Below are 19561 nucleotides of genomic sequence, written 5' to 3'. Positions count from 1 at the left end.
AACAACTTTTATCATCTCCGATTTATTTAATAAAGATACTAAATATTAGGCAGATGTAATTTCCTCCCAAGGTTACCCTGCATCATTTTGTCGCCAACAAAATTATTTCCTGGACTGCAGTCATTATACGCACCCAACGGATAAAAGATATTTTTTACTTAATTTAACAAGAAATTCAGCTCAGACCGAGCCTGGCCTCGAAATAAATCATAGGATATAGCTATTTAAAAATGGAAGAATTCCGAACACTTACAGTTAAATTATGTTGCACGACTCTCGGATATTATCGCTATTTATTTTGGAATATTATTAGTTGTTTTCCTTCTTCGGAGTAGGATGATGAAGTTCTCGATGTCACAAGTCGACAATTTCTGATTCAATATAGTGATTTCCGAGCGGGCGTTTGCTTCTTTATATATACAACTGTGGTATGTGGAGTTAGTTCAAATTTCGTCCGCCTGGTGTGTCGCTCTTCCTCTTTGGTTTGAGGCGGCACGTTAAACCGCGTGAAAAAATCATCCATCTTCGAAGCCTCTCCACATTGCTGTGAGAGTGAGGTATTGGAAGTCTTGTTATTCCATATCAATCGTTTTGGACTATTTTTGCCGTTTCTAGAACATTTTAGAACTCGCTTCAACTTTTTTTGGATGTTGATGGATATCACAGGTCTGCGACACAAAAATTGTTTCAAATTTAATGAGTGATTTTTATAGTGTTTTCAACGCTGATTTCGGGAAAAATAAAGAAAAAATTCCATCACGCACAGTTATTTCACAAACTGCATTTCTAGTTTTAGCGCTTTTTTGATATTTTAATAAATATTTCAGCACTCTAGTGAGTTTGAATTTCGGTTTTTAGGATTACCATAAACTTTTATTTAGCCGTTTTCATACTAGATATACGTAAAATTAAGTTATTAGAAAAAACCAGCAGTATTTTCATGTCAGCACTTGCCCTAGCCATTCCCCTCCCCCATGCACTTGCTGGCTAACTTGCTGAAAAAGTAAATTTCGCCTACTTTGGTATAAAGTTAGGCGATCAAAATGACCCTTGGTCCCCACACAAATTTTGTGCAGTGTGTGTTGAAGAATTGAGGCAGTGATTTCAAATCAAAAAGCGGTCCTTACGTTTTGGAATGCCAATGGTTTGTAGAGAGCCCAAAAATCATAGCGATGACTGCTATTTTTGTTCTTGCAGGGTACGGCCTACCTTGAGAAAAAGGTTACAGGTATGGGTTGAAAATATTGATAGCCATTGTGGTTCCACAAAAGGTGTTACTTGCACCACTTCAAGTTGGGGCTGATGAAACAATTTGTTAAGGCATTGTCAAAAGAAGGGAAGTGCTTCAGATATCTTTGAGGACAGTTTCTTGGTTTATCAGAGGCAAAGGTAAAGGAAGAAATATTTGTCGGACCAGACATTAGAAAACTTATGACAGATACCAACTTTGTGAATAAAGTGGAAGCAAAAGAAATGGCAGCATGGACATCTTTTAAATTAGATGTTACCGGTTTCCTAGGAAACAAAAGAGATCCAAGCTACAAGGCAATCGTCGCAGACATGCTCGACAACTTTAAGAAGCTGGGCTGTAACATGAGCATTTAAGTTCATTTTCTCCACTCACATCTTGGCTACTCCCCTGCAAATCTTGGTGATTTAAGTGAAGAGCAGGGCGTAAGATTCATCGAGACGTCAAAGAAATGGAAAGAAGATATCAAGGAAGATTCAAAGTCACCATGATAGTGGACTGCTGCTGGATGATAAAAAGAGATGATCCTCAACGAATCCACAACCGGACAAGCAGTAAAAGAAGTTTCGACAGAGAGCATAAGGGTTATTATAAGGACTCATGAGCTTAAAGAGAAATTGAAGTGTACTGGAAGTGTAGTTTATAACATTATTTATGAATAAAATAAAATTTTATAACTTTGGAAAAATGTGAAAAATTGCCTATATATTGTTATTCTACCCAAACATACTCCCTAATTTGTGAGAAAACCTGACGTGATAGACAAAAATGGATTAGATTTTTGAAATCAGCGCTGAAAAGTACATAAAAGTCAGTTATCAAATTTCAAACAACTTTCAAAAAGTATTTTTTTGCAGGCCTGTGTATTCTTTCTTTAATTGGTGTATATAGACCCGGATACGATTCAACCTCATTCTGAAATGGTCAATCATTCGAAGTATATAAATTCCTCAAATTCTTGCATTGATGGGTAGAAATAACCTTTTTGTGGGTGTGAATGTGAAATTGGACCTCTCTATGCATAAATAACTTAACTGTTCTCTTATATAGTTTGTGACCTGTCGCTTCCTATCTCGTATTCATCCTCTCATTTGCGGATACGTTTGAAGCAGAAAACTAGAAGAGTTTGCACATTTGATTTTACATTGTTTTTCATGAAACATAGTCGTGTTTTCATAAATTTTCAAAATTTATGGATCCCATCCTAACTCTTTTTTGTAAGTAGAGTTACATAATCACAAACTAAAAATATGGTTATTAAGATTATTACTTAGATTTTTAACCTAAATTAGAATTCTTACGACACGAATCCAGTGAGAAAATGCTAATTTCAAGAACTCATTTTTATCGCAAACATTATTTTATCCAACCTGAAGTTAAAACTCTTACCGCAGAAGTGGACAGGAAAATAATTTATAGCAAGGGCGTTCCTGTTGGGAGTAAATGTTGAGTTGTTCACTTCTTTTTCTTGTCTGCAAAGTAGGATCTGACCTTTGGGGATTGCTTTAGTCGCTGGGATCGCACAAAGAACGCTGGTGTCACGACGCGACGCGATTCCGTGATATTCGAAGCAGTGCGCTTACGGCGGGATCCATATACTCAACTCCACCTTCTTAACGGTATCTTTAAAATAATACCCAGAATCATAGACTAAATAACCGGACAAGTATTACTGTAATAGTTAGATAAAAACAAGGACTATTCTAATATTTATTGAGAATGTAATAGATGTATAGTTATTATAGCACATTTATACAAAAAACTAAATACACAATAAAAGGATCTTAGGTGACAATATGCATTTAATATAAAGATAAATCATCAAACAAATGATGGTCCAATAATGAATGTTATTCCCTTGGAATATTTATTTAATATGAACAAAAAATAATAAATGTGTCACAAAGACCAATGAATTAACTCCTTCAACTGTCATTCGCTATTGAATTCCTTTCTGAACAATGGCAAGACACAATATCTTACATGCTGTCTTAAAAGTACTGAGCTAAACAATGATCCTGTCAGGCTTCTAGGCTTCAATATTGACGCTAAATTGACATGGAATTCACATGTTTTCCTAGTGAGCAAAAAACTCTCTAGGGTTTTGTACTTATTGAGGAAACTCAAAACCTGTATCAATGAAAAGTACATGAGATTAGCCTATTTTGCTTTTTTTCATAGTATTCTTGCCTATGGTGTTCGACTCTGGGGACATGCAAATGAAACCAAAGAAATTCTAAAACTGCAAAAAAAAGCAGTGAGGATTCTGAGTGGTGCTGGGCCCCGTGACCACTGCAGGCCAATTTTTAAAAACTTTCATATCCTCACCATCTACAGCCTCTTTGTGTTTCGCAGCATTATGCACATTAAAGATAACTTAGATACCTACCCCATACGATCCACCATCCACTCTCATGACACTAGGGCTAAAAATAGCCTAAATATTAATTACTGTAGGCTGTTTAAGACCAACAACCAGTCTGACAATTTGGGAGTAAAATTATTTAATAAATTACCCAGCAAAGCCAGATCAGTGAGCATCACTAGACTGAAAAATGTGCTGGAAAAGTGGCTGTGCAATTATCCACTGTACTCGATTCATGAGTATTTTGAGCTGAACTTTTCTTCTCTTTTATTTTAAATGTAATCTTTGCAATGTATGTGTTTCAAATGTTTTGATCCAATGTACATGTTTTGTATGTTTCGTTGTATCGAATGTTTTTATAAATGTGTTGTATACAACATCCGCGAGGGCCAATCCTCGCCGTGGATGAATAAAGATAAAGAATCGAACGCAATTTGCATAACCTCGACATTGCAGGCCTCTTTATTTCAGGAGGCCCCGGCAAATATGAAGAGTCGGGCCAGAGCGTGAAGTATTCACTTTGCTCTCTCAGAAGTCATTAATTATTAGATTCCAACTACCCAATTAATCAACATCAAATGATGAACCTGTAGCGGATACATATGGGCCACCCCCCCTTTGCAAGGCCGCTATCATTATTGCCGAACATTACAGGATCATATTTGTAACTTTTTATATCATAAGATGGCAATGCCTTGTGCATGTGCATAATCAGTTAAAATAAAACTGTCTGAACACTTTGCAAGTAACTTGATTGTTTCAATTATTACGATAAAAGTAAAGGTAGCTCAAGACATCTTTTGCGCCCCCTTTGTGTTTTTTCCGTATCCGCTACTGATATGAAGTCCATCTAAGACGCCGATGACAAAGTGTGCCGATGTTCAGGAATTATTTTCAACATTAGGGCAACGGCAATTAATACCTACTTCTCAAATTTAGAAACTGTTTTACCGTAACAGTTTGCCATTTATTACACATGGCACGGAGGAAAAAATATTCTCTCGATTATCTGGAAGTCTCAATGAATTCTGTGAGACAAGCATACACATAAAAAGAGACTCACAGCTTTCAGTGACTCAAGGTTTTTCTAAGAACTTCCGTAGCTTATGCACGTACAGCGAGAAATATTTTTCATAAAGGTATAAGAGGGTATATAATGAAATATGTATTAATTTTCCAAAAACACATTTATTTAAAAAAATATTAGAAAATTAGATTTAACGAAACAATTTACAGTGATTACAATACAATTACTGACCTCAATCACTTCACTGAATGTCAGCAACGTATTTAGTCTCACAACAATGATTTATCTTTCATCTTCCTCTATCACAGCATCATTCTGCGTGTTCTATTTACAATATGGATTTCCAGTACATAAAAAGTGTTTTGACACAGGAATTTCACTTGCAGAAAAGTCACAATACACTCAGTCCATTGACCGCATAAATAAATATGACTTTTGAATGCCTCACTCAAACACACATTGATAGTGACACGATGGTCACAATATAATTTTCCCTTATTCACACGGTGAATAAGGAAAAATTATATAGATTAAAAATATAAATAAATGAATTAATGAACTGGAGTCTGCCTGTAGAATACGAAATGGAATTCTGTCGTGGTGGAAAGTGATGAGAATATAAAAATTGCGATAGGAACAGTCGAGAGTCCAAGATTTAATTGGTGGCTAAATCGCTTCATCTAACCTCTCTTCTCAGCAGTCTTGATGATTGGCTTTTCCGTTAGCTGGATTTTCACTGTCCGCACATTGTCCTCTTGCATTTTTTTAACCTGTAATGAAATAAAGCATTTCATATTAGAGAGCGGCGATAACAATAGTATCACTTAGCTAGAACTAGCTACAACCCACGATTCACTTCGATTCATATGAAAGAAAGTTATGAAATGATCATATTTTTACAAAAGTTCACCATAAAATAACATCTTGATGCATTATAACTACTCCACTACATAAGATTGAAACTTCAGATGAAAAGCTTTCAGTTATGAATGATGCCAATTTGTTTTCAATTGCAGGATGTGGTTGGGAGGGCATTTCAAGTTTCAAACCCTCCCGAATGAGGGCGCATTGGCATTGTTTTCGTGAATTTAGGATCACATCGAGTAATCCTCATGTAACTTTGAACTAATGATTTGTTAACGTGGACGCACGCGACTCCAACAAATTGTAAACCAAAAGTGAATATGAGAAGCATCTATCATAAGCGATGGATCAGTTCCATCCGTTCAAGGCTGATACCAAGAGCACATTCGATTCACACGAAATTTAACGCTAAACCAGTGACGTGAAATTTTTGATTCACTCTCAGTGACGTGTGGTCTGGGAGACCGCAATAAAACAAAAATTTGTAAAACGTTGTAAAGTCATTTTTATAGCTTAGTTAACTTCAAACTTATATTTAATATTATGGATTCCTAATACGAACCAACTTTTTCAGTAAAGATTTTTATTTGAAACAGGATAAAAAACTAATATAAAAACACAAGTTATTATTTTAACAATGGTACATTTTTAATTAAGTACTTAATCCACGTTATGCAACTAGAAATGCTTCATTGTTAATTGTTAATTATAATTATTCTTAAAAATCACTAGGAATAGTTTTTAACATTTCTATGAGTCATTTCCACCAGCATTAAGTTAATTGGATTTCCAATTTAGTGACGTGAGGTCTCAAAGACCGCTACTCAAATTCAGTTGCAAGTTTTCAGAAATAAATAATAAGAACGTTTAATTTTAAAATAGTGCAATGTTCTTATCATACAAAATTATGACGCTCACGAGGATTATAGATATTTTGAAATAGAAATTTTGAAAATATTCATTATTTTATGTACCCAGCAGTCTCTCAGACCCCACGTCACCGGTTAATGGTTAAATGGACTCATCTGCTACGTCGCATGTTTTTTTACGGATTGGACACCCACCTTTGGTGCTGTGATGGTGAGGACGCCGTCGGAGCTGAGGGTGGAGTTGAGTGCTTGGTGATCGACGCCTTGAGGGAGCGTATATCGCCTCACGAAGTGCCTGGAGACGAAGCCATGCTCGTCCTCCGTCTCCTCGTGCTTCCCCTCAACCACCACGCTGTCATCAATCTGCTTCACCGTGATCTCCTCTGGCTTAAAGTGCTGCACGTCCATCACGATCTTGAAGCCATCCTTGTCCATCGCACCTCTGCTGTCGTAGGCACGCGGGAGGTATTGCCACGGTCGGTCATGGGTTAGCGTAGTGTGGTAGGGAATGTAGTGCGGTTGGAAGAGGTCTCCATGTGCATGCCGAGCCCAAAGTGCTGGTCGAAGAGCTGAGAGGGGGCAGGAGCCCAAGGGTTGTCAGCGAACCACGGTCGAAAAGCCAATGCGTGTCGAGACATCTGAAATTAAAGGAAACTTAGAGATTAAAGGTGGTCCTGTAGCTAGTGTGGTACTGACGAGATTTTCCTTGTCAAGAATAGTGAATTATGCTCAAGACCAGTGGAGCCGACTCCATAGGGCCTGAGGGGGCCCGAGCCCCCTAAAAAATTGATTATGGGTGTGACGAAAAAATGTGCCAGACTTGTCGATTTTCCCCGGAGTGTCAAGATATCAGGGTTCTAATGCTGATCACATGACTCTTCTAAAATGCTTAAAAAACTACAAACTCACTACTTATAAAATTCCCTGAATAAACTGGAATCCATGGATGAGTCCCACCAATCCTAGCACATGAGTGCGCAGGCTAAACATGCGTAATATTACTGAATTATGATGTATGCTTACCTCTCAGATTTGTGCGTGTGATATGACGATATTCGCTCTCCTCCGATACTTCTCGAAGAAAAACTGCACTTCTCTCGAAGACTAGTAAGCAGTCTCAATCGCCGGGATCACACTTTACACTCTAGTCTCACAACTTTCACGCCTGATGTCCTCTTTCAATCTACCAATTCTTGGCGGGCGTTGGTATATATGTCGATCCATTTTAGTTCTAACATTCGTCGGCAGATGTCTCAGTCATCCGCTCCGCGTACGCCGCGAATTTCCTTGGGCCTGCGTGAAGGTTCTGGAGAGGACAAACAGGTGGGAGGGGTCTCTTAAAGGGAGGGGGTAGAAGGCAGTGGAGGGGAGGGTCACCATCTGGAACTTTCGCCCATGCCCTGGATCAACCGAGACGGTACTCGCTTGCTGATCGATATTTCTGATCTCATACCTATAATACGATGTATATTATGTTCAGGGGGTTATGAATTGTGTTCTGCAACCCGCGGGTCGCATGTTGGCCCAAACACTAGAGGTTGTAAGTGAATGAATGAATGAATGTATTACTCCAACCTTGGATATACTTTTTTTTAACAACACAAAATTAATGGATCTTTAGATAGCTTCAATGGTTAAAATAGAAAACCAGCATGGAATTTACCGTCTTAAAAAAATTAAATTCAAGGCAGGCCAGAAAACAAAAAGGAAGTTGGTTTCTATAATGTTTTGAAACATTATCATTATGAAACATATGTGACAATAACTTACAATAAACAAGAACAAAGTATAATATATGGACAGAACAAAATAAATTTCTTTTTTCTCCTTTCACAAAAATATGAAGTCAATTGAATACTTGAGATGGTGATAGTGATTGTGGGTAAAGCTTTTTGTGCTTTCATAAACTAGTAATTAACAACAGAATCACGTTCATCAAAGAAAACGAAAGACACTGATTGCGATTCGTTACCCACCTTTAGTGTATTCATAATATACAAATTATTTCTTTTAGAAATCCCAGTTCAGACGAATGGCAAAGGTCAATTTTAACCGCAATTGAAAAAGGCCAGATTGGCGCCCATGCGATACCACTCCACGTGACGTCATAGGGACCTAGTTTCTATACGAGTAGGTAGGAGTTTTACATCATCTGAGATTACCAATGCATGCATGAGGCACGGAGCTCAGGGAAACATGTATTAATAATCACATATTAAAACTGGCTAAGGTCGGAAAGTTTTCTTCGTTTGATAAGATATTAAAAATCCTTATTTAAGCCAGTGCTACCAGCTAGCATGGTACTCGGCTACCTCTAGCATCCTGCGTCGTATCAGCGCTCAGAGCCTCGCCCCAAGGTCACCTCACTTGCGTCAGCGGGAAGAAGAACGACGCTTAGTGGGCTAGAATCGGAAAAAGCTGGCCAATACCTCAATCGATTTTTTTGAGCTAGGTAGTTGAAACTTCGCATAAATATTCTCAAATAAATTGTGCATACCTTTTCAGATTATTTATTTCCTGTGTTTTCACGTTAACAATATGAGTGAGGTCAAAGTTGAACAAATTTAGCGAAAAACGACCACCCTCGATTTTTTCTGAAAATTGCCGACTTTATCCTCGTGCAGTGGTTTCATGAATAGTTTTATCGACAAAACTGTTATGCCATCTTAATTGACATTTCTTTTTCTTTCATTTGAAAGGTTTTTAAAGATTTTGTTTCATCAATAACCATAGATATATAACAAAATTGCGGAGCCTGTTTTCAGCCCTTTTTTTTACATAAACGTAGAGAAAAAGTAGATATTATCATCGACTTACACTAACTAACTTATATCATGTCGTTCTTTGAAGCTTCTACATTGTGAATCTAAAGTAAAACCTTGCACCAACTTGCAACCCCGAATTTTAAATAGTTTTTTCGAGCGTGCGGTCGACTCCGGTTCTGGCCCGCGGCGGCAGAGAGCACGGCGACGCGGCAAGAGCGTGGATGCAATATGGTCTCATTCAATTTTATATGTGGATAACAGGTATAATAGTGATGGAGAATAATCACCAGAAAAATTAATAAATATTACCACGAATGACTTTTATTATGCAATCGCTGGGCACTGCAAGAGGTGCACTGAAAGGTTTCTTTTTTTGAGTGCATTCCATATACTACTACGGAGAATTGATGGTATGATACATATTTTCCAACGCTCGGTTTAATTTCACTTAGCAGAAGTCTTAAATCCCCGCGTTTGCAAACCTGTAGTCTATTTCTCTGCTTGGAATTAAGCTGAATGACTGCACTTAAACCACGTTCCACCAAATCTGAAGTCGGAAATGCAAGAAAGAGTTTTTTAACCACCATTCATGATTCAGGATAACGATTGGAAATCTCCTTCTGTAGCCAAAACTCTTGATAATTTATCTTAAACTTTGGTTTCAATTCAATGTCATTTCGTAGTCCAATTAATTGTCCCTCTAATACCCCAACTTCCCCAATATCTACTTTTAGGATTTATCACCCAGTCTGGAGTTTCCAACAAAAGAAGATCCTCAAATCTTCGAGTCGTATTTTTATGTAAGGTAGCTAAATGGTCGCAAAAGACGCTCAAATTATCATCACATAAACCAGCTTGCTCTTCCAGCTCAATAAGATATGGAAATCGATAAAGCTCGTGGCGACCTATGTGGTGCTTAAATAAAATCAACTTGGAAATAAACACAGTCACCACAGATTTTACCTTCATATGATTTGTGTCGTTTCCCTACAATTGTAAATTCATTTCATTTCTTTCTTTCTTACTTACTTTCTTTCCAAACATCCAAATATTTCAGCCAAAAATGCAACGTCACTCCTAATCTCTCTAAGGTTGTTGCTGAGAAAAGCATCTTTCTCCTCAAAAAACTGCACGACAGTGTCAAAAAGTTTACAGAAGCACCTTATACAATTGCCTTTTGGCAGCTAACGAACTTACGTGTGTAGTAAGAAACGTTTAAAATCTTCGTCGTTCTCATCACACAACTCTCGAAAGAGTCGATTATTAAGAGCATTAATTTTTATTTAGTTTATATTATTTAATTAGGCCTTAATTTTGTTAACTGCTGTAATTAAAATGTTTAAGGACTTGTGAGGGCAATCACTCAGTTTTCAACTCCGGGCGGAACTAACAAAAAATCATCTATTTCTTTGCCTTTTGGTGGGCATCCTCTCAGAGTTCTGCTATTTAATCCTTGCGTTATATTCGCTTTTCCTATTGTATCCCGAATATGCTCTATGAATGATGATCTCTTCGCTTAACCAACTCACGGTTCCTAGTAGTAGTTCCGAGCAAGTACTTCAACGTGCGCAAAAGAAATACTTAAAAACTCAGCCTGTTTTTTTTTTACGAATGATTCTACAATTCACTATAATAATTTTAAATTTCTCGCCCCATTAAATACCTTTGTACCTGAGCCAATTATTCTATGGCCATTCCGTTTTTTAGGAGCTGGATTCGCTTTAAGTATTCCGTTATAATGACTAATTAACTTTGAAGGCTTACAAGTTTGAAGCATAATTATTTTCGCTGTAGGCTATATTTTTCCTAAGCTGATCAAGGAACATTTCCTTTATCGACGGCTTCGATTTCTTGAATTATTAGCTATGCGTTCTTTTTATTCGAAGAATTATTGTGAATATTACCCATTGTTTGAAAAAGCTATGCTCCAAGGAAATGCACAATATCAGAAAAATTGTGACCGGGTGACTTAGATCAGTAAACCGGGAATTTATTGAATTGGAATCCAACTAGCAAAGGGGATCATATACATACGAAGTGTGAGAGAAAAGGTCCTCGTTTTGAATAATTTTTTACAATTTTATAAAAGCGTAAACAATATACTGGCCAGTTATTTTCTTATTTACTTCGCTATCCTAAAATAATACAAAATGTTATATAATAGTACTCTAACGATATCATCTGAAAAATGAAAAATCACTTACCATAAGAGCCTCGATAATATCGCTGGAACCGAGTTCGGAAAATTATTATTCTGGTAAATATTTGGTGTAAAACTACCGAATCTAGATGACCTGATTCCTCTCCGCTTTCACAGCCGTTTTATTCACACTGAACTTAACTGCCGAAGTTCTCTGTGTCTTGAAGTTGTACCAACGATAGACCAAATGAGACTAAAGTCCTTCAAACGTTCCCATTGTGCAAAAAAGCCTTGGAAATATTTTTTAACTGTTATTACTTTAAAATGTTAGAAAACGCATGCTTAATTACTTCCAGTTGCGGGAAAAAAGTAAACTTAAGAAACGAAGCTTGAAAAGAAACAAACACAAAAGGAATGTTACGGAACCTTCGCATTTGTCACGTTGTCAGGACCCTCCGGCGCCCCCCTGCCGCCCCCTCGGCACTTTTCGCCCCCACAGACGCCCCCCAGGGGGCGGTAAGCATTAAAGTAAAACACTTTGGGAACCACTGCTTTAAATGGTAAAATGTATGCTGTAATTACGCTTATTAATGTAACTTGGCAATGGTGCACCAGGAAGCTTGGTGGAAATGTGACAACTTGGCCAACTGACAATATTGTTTTATCTCAAATTCTAGTACACTTTTTCCTAAGGATGCGATTTTCATAAACGTTTTATAGACCGTTCAGTTGCCAAGACGCTTTAATAGCAATTTGGGAGGCCGCAGGTATCGAAATTATGATGACACTACGCTGCAACTTGCTGTCACTGCAGTGATTAATAATGAAATGAGAAGTGGAAAAGCAGTCCTGAAATATAATATTGCACAGAGGGCAATTGACAGTAAGGTGAAGTGTCGCCATTCAAAGAATCCAGGGCGCCAGACGGCATTGAGCAAGGATAAGGAAGAAGAGATCCTCGAACATGTGCTTGTTTATGCTGACCGGGGAATGCCTTTTAAGGCCATTGATTGATGATTGATACGTTTTGTGTTCTTACACCATCGTCCAATCATTTATGACAACCTTTTGATGTTTCACTCTTGGATCCTTGTAATAAAAAAATGGAGAGCCATACTGACTGACAATAAATTGTGGAACTCTACTGGTTAAATTACTCTCGAAAATAGAGCATTTCCAATACTTTTGGCAAAACCTCTCAGGGCTTTGGATGAAAGCGGTAAAATGTACTCAAAAATCTTATCAGGGTTCGAAAAATGTGGCATCGTGCCCCTCAATCTCAAAGAAGTTTAGTGTTGAATTCCGGATGCATGGTTAACTGATTGTAATTACACTCCTACAAGAGTAAGTGCTTCAATTTTGAATTATCTTCAAGTCTGTCGTCGTAATCCAAACAAAAATTCCCCATAGAGAAGAAGACGGAAAATTAATGTGGCCCCAGGAGAATCCGTGGAAAAATCACACTTGATCACTTCAAAGCTGCTCCACACAGAATTATATAGGAGGAACTTGAAAATAGAAGAAAAAAATAGGGGAATAACCATTGTATATTATGTACAGTGTTTTGAGTATCTGTGTGTACCATTCTACATTTAAGAGTTTTCTAAGTTAAAATCATTTATTCCATTGTTTTATTGAGTTTTCCGCTGGATATAACTCCGTTGGCAAAGTTGCCCCAGTTCCATAAAATCTTTGCGACATATGTTTTCAATTTTTTTAACGTATAAAATTTTACTTAAGTTGTAATTTTTTCATACATTTTGAAAGTAGAGACCAAGAGTAATAGCTGATGATGGTTTTAAATCATTTTCGTACATGAACTTCCAAGAATGCAGTTGAAAAAGAATAAAAAGTGGCAAAGTTGTCCCAGTTTACGGTAATAGGAAACCACCCTATTGCTATTCCCTTTCTTTATCCCCTAGATTCTGAGTTGCTACATATACTTGATATGTATGTACTTTGTAAGGGAACAGTTATAAAGGGTTTTGACAGGGATGTAGTTCTAATATGATGACCACCAGAAAAAAATAATTTGAATTTTAGCGACTGGTATATTGATCTGATATTACGAGAAGATCACTTGCAGAACGAGGAGACACACAGTTGGAAAATAATAATAATTCCTGTATTTCTAATTACATGTGGGTTTGTGAATACATTAGATTTCACTCATCAAATCAGTAAGTTAAGTACAACTGTTTATGACCAGGCTACCTTAATATTTCTCCTGCAATATTAAGTCAACTGAATAATTTGATTTGCATCTTTCATATTTTATGAAAGCATGTAGTTTCAAAGTGAAGTAGGGTAAAAATAATATAAAACATTTGCAAAGATAAATAATCTCCTTCATATTTCTGGAAATATAGTCAGTACATATGTATTATTATTTTAAACCACAATTAGCTTATTTTGGTTGAGACGATTTGTAAATTCAAATCAATTTTAGATTTGTTCACAAACGTGTTGTGAATGTCATTTGTAGGAGTAATTTGTCATTTTTTTTAGGCTGAAATGTTTCATGCCTACTTATTCTTTAATGCAGGTATTTATGTATAATTTTAAATGGAATGCACAGTATAATTAATTTAACACTAAAAACGAACTGTACCTAGGCTGCTATTCTGGATGGAATAGCATTATGCCATTCTCCGATATTGCAACCGATGTTGCTATAATATAGCGTATAGCAACGCCCATGCTATTTGGTATTCAGAACGGTTGCAATTCGTGTTTTTACTACACCGGAAGACGTAATTCTCAGAATAGCATAGGCCCGTAGCAATTCACTATTCTGAACGGCGAATTGCAACCGGTAGGCTTGCTATAATATTACGCAGTCTTCGAGGCCGAGCTATTCGGTATTGCAACCCTGAAAACGTGCGCATTGCGATGTCGAATTGTTTTTCTGAGGTTAAAGTAACATAATCAAGCATTGAAAAATGGAATAATAGCCAAAAATAAAATGTTATCTGCTTTATTTTAATTAAATAATAGTAGCATGAGTGATGAATATTTAACTAGTTAAGTGAATTGGTTAGAAATTAACATTCGAGCTTAATATATGAAGCTCAAGCTTGCTTCATTGACACTACACAATTAATGCAAAGAATTACTACGATTAGCCCAAATTTTCCGTGTTTTATTCATATTTACAACTCATAATTTTATTTCATCACTTGACTTGCTACTAAAAATATCCTCAATGTAGGCTATCAGGTCGATTCTTGAAAATTTTCAAGCTTGTGTGAACACAGTAACTCGCCAAATATAATAACAGGTATACCTTTCAATGAAAACCATATATTACCATAATAATACCATATACTTTGATCAGCCGTTCATTTCCTCAATTGGACAGTATATACAAAAACATGCAACGAGTCGAAATTATTTTCCCCACTATATTCGCTACCTTCTACAGTTAAAACTTAAAATTTACAAACTTATAACACGGGCAGTCGACTTGAATTACTTGCTTGAAAACAAAGGATTTCTCCGAACACCAATAAAGTTTCCGAACAAATATGATTCGCCACAAACGTTTAATGGAATATCCATGTACATCATTAATGCAATATATATCATGTGGAATTCAATACAAATTGTTTCCTCTATAGGCAAGTAAGTTATTCACACAATTAAGTTTCAGTATATCGGCACAGTTCAGGGTCTATCAAAAATTTCAGTGAGCATATTAAAATCAGCTGATACGAAAACAATAATAAGTGACACAACAGCACTTTCCACACGATTCACTTTTTCACAGTTGTTCCATCCATCCTCAAATTCACCATCACATCCCTCTGCTTTTTCCAAATCTGCAGCTGAAATATTGATACTATTCCATCATATTACATGAAAGCACAGCGGTGACGTTGCCACCTACTTCATTTCCTAAACAGAGAATGAATACTGAAATTAGGGAGTCATATAATATAAAGCTAGTATTAGAAACGAAAGCTTCTAGTTCATACAGTAAAGCTATATCGTCACGATCAAAGCAATAAAAGTTGGTACATATTTATTTTGACATGCAACGAACAGACAGACTTCGAAGCCTAAGACAATTACGAAGAAAATCAAACATATTTAGCTTTCAATGATTATTTCGCATAACATATATCTCACGATAAAGGACCGATCGGATATAGGTAAATGATTCAATATTTATGCCCGATAAATCATCATTATAACAGTAAAATTATGACCTAACCCTCCTGTCTGAAGCCATTGTGATATTATCAAAACAACAACAATCAGCTGATTTCCTAAACGAGATTTTCAAAGCGTATTATATAAATCAACGGTTTAATATAATTTTTAAATGCAAATGAAGCAATTAGTTGTAATTGCAAGTCAATATTCCATAAAATACAGAAAAATATATAAAATATCTTCTCCCTCATTGGTTGCGCAAACTGTTCAGAAAGTTTTTCATACGGGAAGGGGCGGAGCTTCCAAATAGCTCGCGCAAGAAATAGCATGCTGCTATTCCGAACAAAATTATTACTACGCTTCATTCTGAATACGGGGTCGTTGCAATAATGACCCGCAGAATAGCATATGCTATTTTTTGCAACGCTTATCCAGAATAGCAGCCCTACACATAGCTCAACAATCAGTTCAGTTCACATGGCTCGTGAACAAAGAGCAATGCAATTTGTGCAGAGTCTCTGAGTGTTGTGTGTAGCTTCACATCATTGAGCCTTTTTCCTTGTTCGCATTATTCACAGCAGGCTTCCCAGTTTGCTCAATCTGTATAGTGCGACCATTCTCCTCTACCACATGCTCTACCTGGAATGGGAACACACCAATGATCAAGTCATCACTTCCAAGGGATCTGTGCAAATTAATTTTGGGTAGTTGGACCAAAGTTCATAGTACCACAGGGACAAAATATCCTGTCAAAGTCTCTGCTGCTACAACACCAATCCGCAAGAAAACATATCTCATTTGCATGTGATTCCCTATGCTAAAATCCCTCCAGGGGAAGTTTGAACATGTAGCATTATTTTCCTCCATTAAACCATACTAGTCAGAGTCTGAGTCCACACTGAGCTAGACTTCTCTGAGTGTAAGCTACAATGGTTACCGAGTGGCAAAATGCTAGTGTGTAGTGTGAGTTTGCTAGAGTTTAAATATTAGGAGCTTGTTATGAAGGAGAAAGTAGTGCTACAGGATAAACACTGAGAATGTTTAGGCTACAATTTAAACAATTTACCCCACTGATGTATAGATGGAGGAATATTAAACTTCTTTTGACCCAAAATATATATTTTGTTTAAATATCCATTAAGACAAAGGCACTCACAGAATTAGAAGATGAAAAAGAACTGTCAATGTCATCAGCCGCAGGTCAAAACAAACGTAAAATTAAAATAATTGTAGTCCAAACGTTGAAATAAATAATACCTCTACAACTAACATTGCAATAATTTTGCAATATTGCTGGCATTAGTTTGATGAATTCATTTAAATTCATGTTGATAAGTTTTCTACGAAACTATAGTCAACGCTATAGCGTTGACTACAGTCGCGTAGAAAACTCATCAATATATTGATTGTATGATTGAAAATATTTGTCAACTGAAAATGTAAACAAACAATTTTTTCCTAAAATAGAGTTTAGAATAAAATTCTTAGTCTTTCAGTTACTCCAGATATAAAGCAGATATCAATGCTCAACGAATAGGTACACTAGACAATTAAAGCGGTGTAAGAATAAAATAGAGATGGGGTGAGCAATAACGGTCAAGATTACACCATGACCTTTAAATGAAATACACACCTTTGGTGCTGTGATGGTGAGAACGCCGTCGGAGCTAAGGGTGGATTTGAGTGATTGGCGATCGACGCCCTGAGGGAGCGCATAGCGCCTCACGAAGTGCCTGGAGACGAAGCCATGCTCGTCCTTCGTCTCCTCGTGCTTCCCCTCAACCACCACGCTGTCATCCACCTGCTCCACCGTGATCTCCTCCGGCTTAAAATGCTGCACGTCCATCACGATCTTGAAGCCATCCTCGTCCATTGTCACGCTCGACGTGCCACTGTACTCGCTGGAGATTTTGCCCCATGGTTCGTGGAAGTCAAGGGTAGGAGGCATGATTCTCGTCCGTAAGCAGTCGTTGAAGCTGGACCCAAAGAGCTGATCGAAGGTCTCAAAGGGACTCGTGGGGGTGGAGTTGGTGGCTATCATTGGTCGAAGGGTCATTCCATAGCGAAACGTCTGAAATGAAGGAAATCTCACTTGAGCAGTGAATAAAGTTTATTTGTGAGCGACCTATCTTATTCTGGTGTCAGTTTTGTTTTTGCATGCATTTGAATTGGTCATGGAGAGTCTTTCTTTATCATTGTTAAGTGATGAAATACAAACAAGCGGATTGTGGTTTTTGCTCAAATGGAGAAAAGCTAAACGGGGTGCTTTAATTTTTGCAGTTAACATGAAAGACCCACGTAGTTTAAAGGTGGAATGTATTTATTATTCACTTCTTTGAATAAGAATACCAACAGTCTCTGCTAATAATTTAACCTATCTCTTAATTAAAATAGACTGTTTTTTTTACATTCTATAATTTTCAATACAGTGATTCTACTGTGTCGACGTTTATAGTTGGTTTTAGGTAACCCTTCTGTTTTATTTGCTTTAAATCTTTCTACACATCAAAATTTAGGCTAAATGTATTGCTATGCGTAAATGATTCGGCACCAGTAATGCGTCATACCATGACTGCATGCTGACTATCGATAATGAATGTCCATAATCGAATGCTCTATGTCAGTAAGTAAAAGACGTAAGTAAGTGGAGTTCCAATTGTGATGACTGTAGGCTACCACACTTATGACAGTTGAAAAGTTTGGACCCAGTTCAGGGAGAGAAGTAGAGTTCGTTGGAAGACAATAAAATCGCCAAGTCACCAGGAGTCAGTCGTAGCGTGGTCAAGGGCATACCCAGGATCAAAACTTGGGGGGCTGGCCATTGTCGTTCAAGTTGTAGCATTTTAGCACAGAAAAGGTTAATTTTAAGAAAATTATGACGGCTATTTATAATTTTTATAATTATTTGCTTGAAAAATTAATGATTTTTATTTTAGAACCTTGTCTCATACTAATATCACTTATCTTCAACAGAAAATTTGTTCAAAACTTTCGTGATATGAAAATTTCACCACTCACCTTTGGACTTCTTATGGAAAGCAAAGGATTGCCAGCAAATAAGGGTCGAAAAACTATTCTGAATCGAGACATCTGAAATGAAGAGGAGTACGTAGAATAAAATTCTTAGTCTTTCAGTTACTCCAGATATAAAGCCGATATCAATGCTCAACGTATGAATAGGTACACTAGACTATCAAAGCGGTGTAAGACTGAAATAGAGGTGGGGTGAGTATTAACGATTGATATTACATCATACTCTCTGAGGATGCCCAATTAAAAATTAATTCGAGTAACATTAACCGATTTCCCTCGCACACACTTTACTACCACTAAAACGATAGTGATTTTATTCTTTCCATAATGCATTGCGGCGACAAATCGCCTTACCTTTGTGCTCTATCGTTACAGGTGTATATGAATACACTTCGCATATTGAGTGGGAAACGTAAACAACTTTTATCATCTCCGATTTATTTATTAAAGGCACTAAATATTAGGCAGATGTAATTTCCTCCCAATGTTACGCTGCGTCATTTTGTCGCCAATGAAATTAATTTCTTGACTACAGTCATTGTTCGCACTCAATCGTTTAAAGATATTTGTTACTTAATTTAACAAAACACTCAGCTCAGACGGAGCCTGGCCTCGAAATAAATAATTGGATTCCACTTAAAAAATGGAAGAATTCCGTGCACTTACAGTTAAGTTATGCTGCACAACTCTCAGATACTATCGCTATTTCTTTTGGAATATTGTTAGTTGTTTTCCTTCTTCGGAGTAGGATGATGAAGGTCTCGATGTCACAAGCCGACGCTCAAACACAACTGATGCTCGCAATTTCTGATTCAATATAGCGATTTCCGAGCGGGCGTTTGCTTCTATATGTATATACGTCTGTGGTGTGTGGAGTTAGTTCACATTTCGTCCGCCTGATGTGTCGCTCTTCCTCTTTTGCTAGAGGCGGTACCGCGTAAACAAATCATCCTTCTTCGAAGCCTCTCCACATTGCTGTCAAAGTGAGGTATCAGAAGTCTTGTTTTTTTCCATATCAATCGTTTAGGAATATTTTAGCCGTTTCTAGAACATTTTAGAACTCGCTTTAACTTTTGTTTTGGACGTGGATG

General features: G+C 37.0%; 2 protein-coding genes across 2 annotated transcripts; both read right to left on the bottom strand.

Annotated features, from left to right (window-relative positions):
* Nucleotides 1-4782: 4782 nt before the first annotated feature.
* On the bottom strand, nucleotides 4783-7574 carry LOC124165078 (heat shock protein 23-like). Its single transcript, XM_046542335.1, has 3 exons — nucleotides 7398-7574; nucleotides 6570-7012; nucleotides 4783-5411 (listed from the first exon to the last, which is right to left on the bottom strand). Exons 2-3 carry the CDS (start codon nucleotides 6807-6809, stop codon nucleotides 5322-5324), a joined length of 330 nt encoding a protein of 109 aa, XP_046398291.1. The 5' UTR covers nucleotides 6810-7012; nucleotides 7398-7574; the 3' UTR covers nucleotides 4783-5321.
* Nucleotides 7575-16696: 9122 nt separating this feature from the next.
* LOC124165032 (alpha-crystallin A chain-like) lies at nucleotides 16697-17501 on the bottom strand. The gene is made up of 2 exons (XM_046542270.1): nucleotides 17071-17501; nucleotides 16697-16702 (listed from the first exon to the last, which is right to left on the bottom strand). Exons 1-2 carry the CDS (start codon nucleotides 17491-17493, stop codon nucleotides 16697-16699), a joined length of 429 nt encoding a protein of 142 aa, XP_046398226.1. The 5' UTR covers nucleotides 17494-17501.
* Between the last annotated feature and the right edge of the window lie 2060 nt (nucleotides 17502-19561).

The sequence above is a fragment of the Ischnura elegans genome, chromosome 9, assembly GCF_921293095.1.
Source record: "Ischnura elegans chromosome 9, ioIscEleg1.1, whole genome shotgun sequence".
NCBI lineage: Eukaryota > Metazoa > Arthropoda > Insecta > Odonata > Coenagrionidae > Ischnura > Ischnura elegans.
This window is presented reverse-complemented; position numbering and strand designations above follow the sequence as displayed.

Coding starts and splice junctions, on each gene's coding strand:
- LOC124165078 (XM_046542335.1), bottom strand. CDS start 6,809: ATGGACAAGGATGGCTTCAAGATCGTGATGGACGTGCAGCACTTTAAG. Junction 5,412..6,569: donor TCACCATCACAGCACCAAAG/GTGGGTGTCCAA, acceptor ATTTCATTACAG/GTTAAAAAAATGCAAGAGGA.
- LOC124165032 (XM_046542270.1), bottom strand. CDS start 17,493: ATGACCCTTCGACCAATGATAGCCACCAACTCCACCCCCACGAGTCCC.